The sequence below is a fragment of the Alligator sinensis genome, unplaced genomic scaffold (genome assembly GCF_000455745.1).
Source record: "Alligator sinensis unplaced genomic scaffold, ASM45574v1 scaffold763_1, whole genome shotgun sequence".
NCBI classification, from domain to species: domain Eukaryota; kingdom Metazoa; phylum Chordata; order Crocodylia; family Alligatoridae; genus Alligator; species Alligator sinensis.
Window position 1 is genome coordinate 641,302 of NW_005842744.1, and position 6,000 is coordinate 647,301.

Genomic DNA, 6,000 nt, shown 5'->3' on the forward strand with positions numbered 1-6,000 from the left:
TCCTTCCCCACCACAGGAGACATTGTCACTTGCTGGATTCTGCTGCTTTACCCCCTTCACAATCCCACACTGTGCTGCAGGGAGACAGGCTGACCCTGAGAACCCTGTATCAGCCAGACAGTCTGTACACTGCTGCCATCTGTCTGCAGGCAGACTGAAGGAGTCTGCAGAGCATGCTGAGATGTGTGTACAGGGGCTGGGCCCCCTGGCTGTGCAGTGTCAGTACTGCAGGCTTTCTGCTGTTCAAGGGCTTAACATCATTGGAGTGACACTTGTACCTAACTGTGTCTGTGAACAGGTGTTCCATGTAGCAGTGGAAATTTTCTACCACTGCTTTTCTTTTCTCAGAGACTGTGGTCTGAGGAGCAAGCAGGGGTGTCATGATGTTGCTCACTCCATTTGGCTCCTGGTGGCAGGGAGCCAAGCAGCCTGGCAATCCCTGTCCCCTGCCTGCACCTCAGACTAGGGACTCTGCTCTGAGCTGCAGGTGGGGAGCAAGGAACTGTCTCTTTTACTTGGCTCCTGGTGGCTTGGAGCAGAGCAAAGTGAGCTGTGCAGGAAACCCCATCCCCCTTATTGGACCCGGGATCCCAGGTGGGGTAGCAGGTGAGGGCTCTGCCCTGCTGCTCTAGTTCCTACCTGGTCTGATCCTGGAAGGGAGCATAAGCATTCACTCTTGCAAGAGAAACTGTCACAAGGGAGATCTAGGTTGAGAGTTGGAAACTCTTCTCCCAAAAAGGGCATTTTTCCCTCAAGAGAAATTGAGTGAACAATTCTGTGCTTGTCAAACCATGAATTTTTTGGTCGAAATGTAACACCTCTATGTGACCTGAAGGAGCTTCAAACTTGTTAGTCTGTATTTGTCAATGGTGTGTTATATATCTTACAGCTAGATGAGCTGCATATAATCTGAAGTAGGTTAGCATGAAAATGAGGCCGCCCTTGACTTTGAAGATGCAGTGTGCGTATTTGTTACCTTTTTAAAAAAATCACTTCATTTGAGAATGTTTTGTAGCTCAATTGTTGCTAATATAACCTCTCCCTGTCCTTTATCACAGGGATCCTGGTTTTCTCTGTTTAAAAATCACAAATTCTCTGATATTAACAGCCCCACCCTCCCTCAAATCATGCCCCCACAACCACCCACCAAAATACGCATTTTTCCATGATTAAAGTGAAATGCCACTATAGATATAGAGAGATATAGGTATCAGTTGAACACAATGTTTTATTGATATAGTTACAATTTTAAAGCAGTTTGGAAGCCTCCTAGTCCTCAATTATTATAATAAAATTAATTCTAAATACCAATACATTTTGGCATTTGATGATGATTCAAATGAATCCCAATGATTTTGGGATTTTTGTCATGGAAAACAAGAGCTCTCCCTGCCCCCTTCGCACACCAGGATATGAGTCCAGCTGTGGTTGTTACCCTCCCCCCCACCCTGCTGCTTTATGGTGCTGAGCAGCCCTAATATGCCCTGTCTCTGCCCATGCTGGTGCCCTTCACTCCTGACCCACTGTCCCCCCAGTATGTGAGGAAGGAAGTGGGTATGTGGGGAAGCTGGCGGGGTGGGGGGGAATGGGACATGGGCAACACAATGAGGATGGCACACGTCCTCATGTTTTCTGTGCCCACACAGTGGGGCTCAGCGCTGCAGCCAGACCAGACCAGTTTTGGGTAGTGATTGTCTCCATGGCCCAGTGGGCGGTGCCCAGAGCTGGAGGGAGCGCTGTGCCACTGTGGTGAAGTGCATCAGTGGCAGCGGCACAGAGTTGTGAGGAAATCTCGGGTCACGTGCCTTCCTTGGGAAATCCAAAGGGGTATGTGCCCCCCTCCCCCCCCGGCCAACGCATTGCCTGTGCTCCCGAATTGGCTCTCCACTACTTTTTGGCTGCCACGTGTATGTGTACACCTACATGCATGTGGCACCCCCTGCTTCATTGCCTTCCTTCTGTTCCCTGCAGCCCCTTTCAGGCTGCAACTGTGGCAGTCTGCAAAGGGAACCCACTGTTACCCACCTTTTTCTCTCTTAAAGGGGGAAAATCATGATTTTCTCCTCTGTTGAAGGAGAAAATCCATGTTTTTCTGCAGCAAACAGAAGACCCAGATTCCTGATAATTAATAACTCCAAATATTTTAATGCTAGCAAGTTCTTCCATGATTGAGGGCAGCAAGCTTTTAAGATAATAAGGTGCATGGGAAATAATGTTCATTGCTTGGAAGATAAATGTAATTGTAGTTATATAACAGTTGGTATCACACTTTCATTGTCAGTAGTTGTCCATATACACAGGATTATAGTTTTGTTGCAATATCTATTTGGAGAAGAGGGGGGATTAGGAGGAAAGTGAATTATTTTTAAATAAAAATATTTTAAGTATCTCTTTCAATGTTAATACTTTAAAAATTAAATCTAATTTTTAGTTGCAGCAATGTGAAATGTATTTTAGGAAAAAAAAACCCTTTCTAAACTACTGTGAAAAATGTTTTGCATGGCGTTTTGGATAGGCATAATAAAAACAGGAGATATCAATATTTTATGGCATCTAGACAATTTGTGTGTCTGCCTTTTGTGCATTTCCAGTAAATATCAAACTGTTCTATTTATTTTAGCTTTAACTTATTTATTCATTAGACAGATTTTAAAAAGCCAGTTTAGTTTATTAGGGAGTGGAGGACTGCAGGCAAAACAGGCTCCAAAAGTTAAAAGTAGCCTGAAAAGTATTGGGCAGTAAGCATCTGAATACTTCCCCTTTTTGTTGGTTCATAACCTGTAGAAAATTTAATTTGTAAAGGCTTTGTTTTTGTTTACTAACATTCCAAGGCAAAAAAGAGCAATGAAGATCAGACTTGAAATTTCTTAGACATCTTTCTACTTTATTGTCCCTTGACGAAAGGGTTGGACTACTGAAACCTTAACAAAGAGCCTCTTAACCTGAATTTATAATGAAGAGTTTAAGCTTAAGTGAATATCGAACAAAAGGGAAGTTTTGGTCATACTCTAATGTACTTCTCGTAACTCTGCATTTACTTTGTGACCCTTCTGGTGTTGTCAGTTGTCCTAGAGGCTTCCAGGCCTACATTTCTAGTTCAGAATAAACTAAATAAATATTTGTACCTCTTGGAGAGCAAGCATTCCTTCCCTTCGTGAATCACCACTGATGTGAGAACACTGGCTAGAACAAAATCTATATATATAAAGGGATATATAAAGTCTGTCTGTCTGTCCATAATGCTCTTGGGGGGCGTGGCTCCCAGCAGGGTGTGGCTCCAGCCAGTCCTGCATATGGGTTGAATTGACCGTCAGGAATGACAGTAGGGATGGAGCGCTGCCATAATGGAGGTAGGGGCGAGGGGCATCAGGGAGAGAGAATGACAGCAGAGAGGTGAGGCTAGCAGCGGGGACAGAAGGCCATGTGGCGGAGACAAGGCCTTGACAGGGATGGAGGGGACAGAGTGGGTGGGTCAGGCCAGTGCTGGCCTTGCCCTCCCTCTCCCCAGGTCTGTTTCTTGGAGGCAGCAGCGGTGTGGGGTGGTGGCAGTGTGGCACTGGCCTCACCCCTCCCCTCCTCCCCACCCAGTCTGTTCCATCCCCACCATCATTCTTGATGGGCAATTCTCTAGTAAACAAATAATCTGCTTTGTATCACGTTATGATTGTTGCAAAGATAACTTGTGGTGAAGCCCATAACACATAGGAGGCCTTTTTGATAGGTAAACCGTGCGTGTGTGTGTAATATTGCCACCTAATTTGTACTCTTTCCTTTATCTGCCTGCCTGAAAGTCTGTCTTCATGTCAGCATGGTTTTCATTTTATGTTATTTTCGGTTCTTGTTATCTGCTAGAATGTAATAGTTACCTCATTTCTTTAAATTGAATTTATACAGAGAATTATTCCCACTCACTGACATCACAAAAGTACTTATTGAATATAGGCATTTGTTAAATTGCAGTGAACCAGCTTTAATTACTTGCATTTTTAATCCTTGTAGTTTACAGATGATGAACTAGAGAGCACCACATCCTCTCATCATGTGAGCCGAGGGCGGAGAGATAGTGTGGTGAGCTGGGTTGCATGCCAGTGTCTGATGCTATTTATGGTCTTCTAACTTCGTTTGCTTGTTTTTATTTACAATAGCACATGCAATTTCACACTTACAAAGGGTTGCTTATGAAAGAAGGGAAGTAGAGAGCACTGGCTATAACTTTTGTACATCTACTGGTTTGAGTTTCATATTTTTAGAATTCATTAAATTCCTTGCTCAACTTGGGTAGAGTTCTGTAGCATGCAAAAAATCTTATTATGCGAATGAATAAGAAAGATGCTTATATCTACCATGTGGAAATTAATTTTGTGTCCTTTAAGTAATCTGTTTATAAAGAGATTATAAATATAGGTGGAGCTGGTAAAGCAACCTATGAAGGTGGTCAGGCCTTTGCATTATAAAGCTCTGTCTTTGGTTCTGTTCAGTTGTCTCAACTACTCATTTTTCAGACAAAGCTTTATATTTCAGAAATCTGCCTTAGCCATTTGTCCGAGAAGCTCTGTTACTTTCATGTAGCAATGGGGGGGTGGGGGGGTGCAGAGTGGCTTTTGTGTTAGGATGCTCGTTTTGTGATTGCTCTGAAATACCAGCCACACTGGGTTAAAAAGCACATCTGGAGGAGGGGGTGGGAATCATGGGCCACATGTTGTACTAGAAATCCTTTGAAAACATAGTTGCTAAATTTTCCAAGGTCCCATGGTTGAGCAGGACATTCACTGCAATTGTTGCCCTAGGCTATGCTGCTGGGGTTAGGAACTGAACACAAAATAATAATCTTTTAGGGCCAGGATGTGGGGGGGCTGTGACTTGGATGAGGAGCCCGAATGCAGATAATAGGACTGGAGGGGTGAAGACTGAGTTTGAAGGAAAAGCTTAAAAATGGGAGACTTGGCCTAGGCTGTGCGAAACTGAGCTGAGGATCCTGGGCATGAAGCATATTTTTTTTCATTGTATGTGTACATTTAGGCATTGATTCAGGCCTTCAGGTACTACCACAAGAGAGAAATAAAGATAATATTCAAGTTTCTGAGCCTTCTGCTTTATCAGGCCATGAACAAGAATTCATTTCTAGCAATACAAAATTTCTGTGAAATTTCCTCCACTAGAAATATTTGGGGGGGGCAGGAGCAGTATGGATTTTCAGTCTACAGTCATTCCTTCTAACCTGTTCCTCATGCCTTGCTGAGATTGGGGTGATCCCAGGGACATAAACAAAACGGACAAAAATATAAAATGGAGAGAGGTAACTGAGGCAGAATAATCAGGGTGGGTTATATCAGTGAAATGTTTATCAGGAAAAGAGGACTAATGGTTACTTTTAAAAATTATGAAAATTACCTGAAGGTATTTAAGTTTGCCACTTACTTTGAGATTAAATGATCAGTATCAAGGAATGTTGTATTAATAAACATACACTTGCTTATTAAACCCTATACTTGTTATTAACATCAGTTTCTATGAATATTACACTTGGATTACCAGTTTTAACATTGTAATGTGACTGAATAAATCTCAGTTTAATACATAACTTTTCTTTGACAGGCACTACTTCTGCTTTTCAGTTTAAAGATGCCTTTAGTTGTGAAGCAAAAGCTTATCCTTCTGTAGTAATGCTTTCTTGCTTTGAACAAGAAAAATCTGTATCAGATTGTGCATTACCAACTTCTCTTAGTACAGTGTTAGGGGCAAAACCTATTTTACATATATCAGATATATGTTTTGCATTAATCTGAATAAAAAGTACATTGTTTGCAGTTGAAAAATACAAAGTATTGACTAATCAAAGGGAAAGAATTAGATGAGAAGAATCTTTAGTAGGCATATTTAAAATGCTGACAGCAGTAAAAAGAGGAACCTGTTTATTATTGTTATCATAATTAAATTGCAAAAAGGCCAAAAGAGTTGCAGTAGCTTGGGGGGGGGGGGGGGGGGGTCCATTTCTGGTTT

The 6,000-nt window shown here is 42.3% G+C and overlaps 1 protein-coding gene across 23 annotated transcripts in view; it reads left to right on the plus strand.

The window, feature by feature from the left end:
• The window catches only part of LRRFIP2 (LRR binding FLII interacting protein 2), an 86,312-nt gene that overhangs the window by 46,974 nt on the left and 33,338 nt on the right, over positions 1–6,000 (plus strand). For 17 of the 23 annotated variants that reach the window (XM_025216488.1, XM_025216495.1, XM_025216499.1 and 14 more), the window contains one exon: positions 4,000–4,068. The exons of the other annotated variants lie outside the window; for them this stretch is intronic. In XM_025216488.1, coding sequence (XP_025072273.1) covers positions 4,000–4,068 — 69 coding nt within the window. The remainder of the gene's footprint in view (positions 1–3,999; positions 4,069–6,000) is intronic. 23 annotated transcript variants of the gene reach the window in all.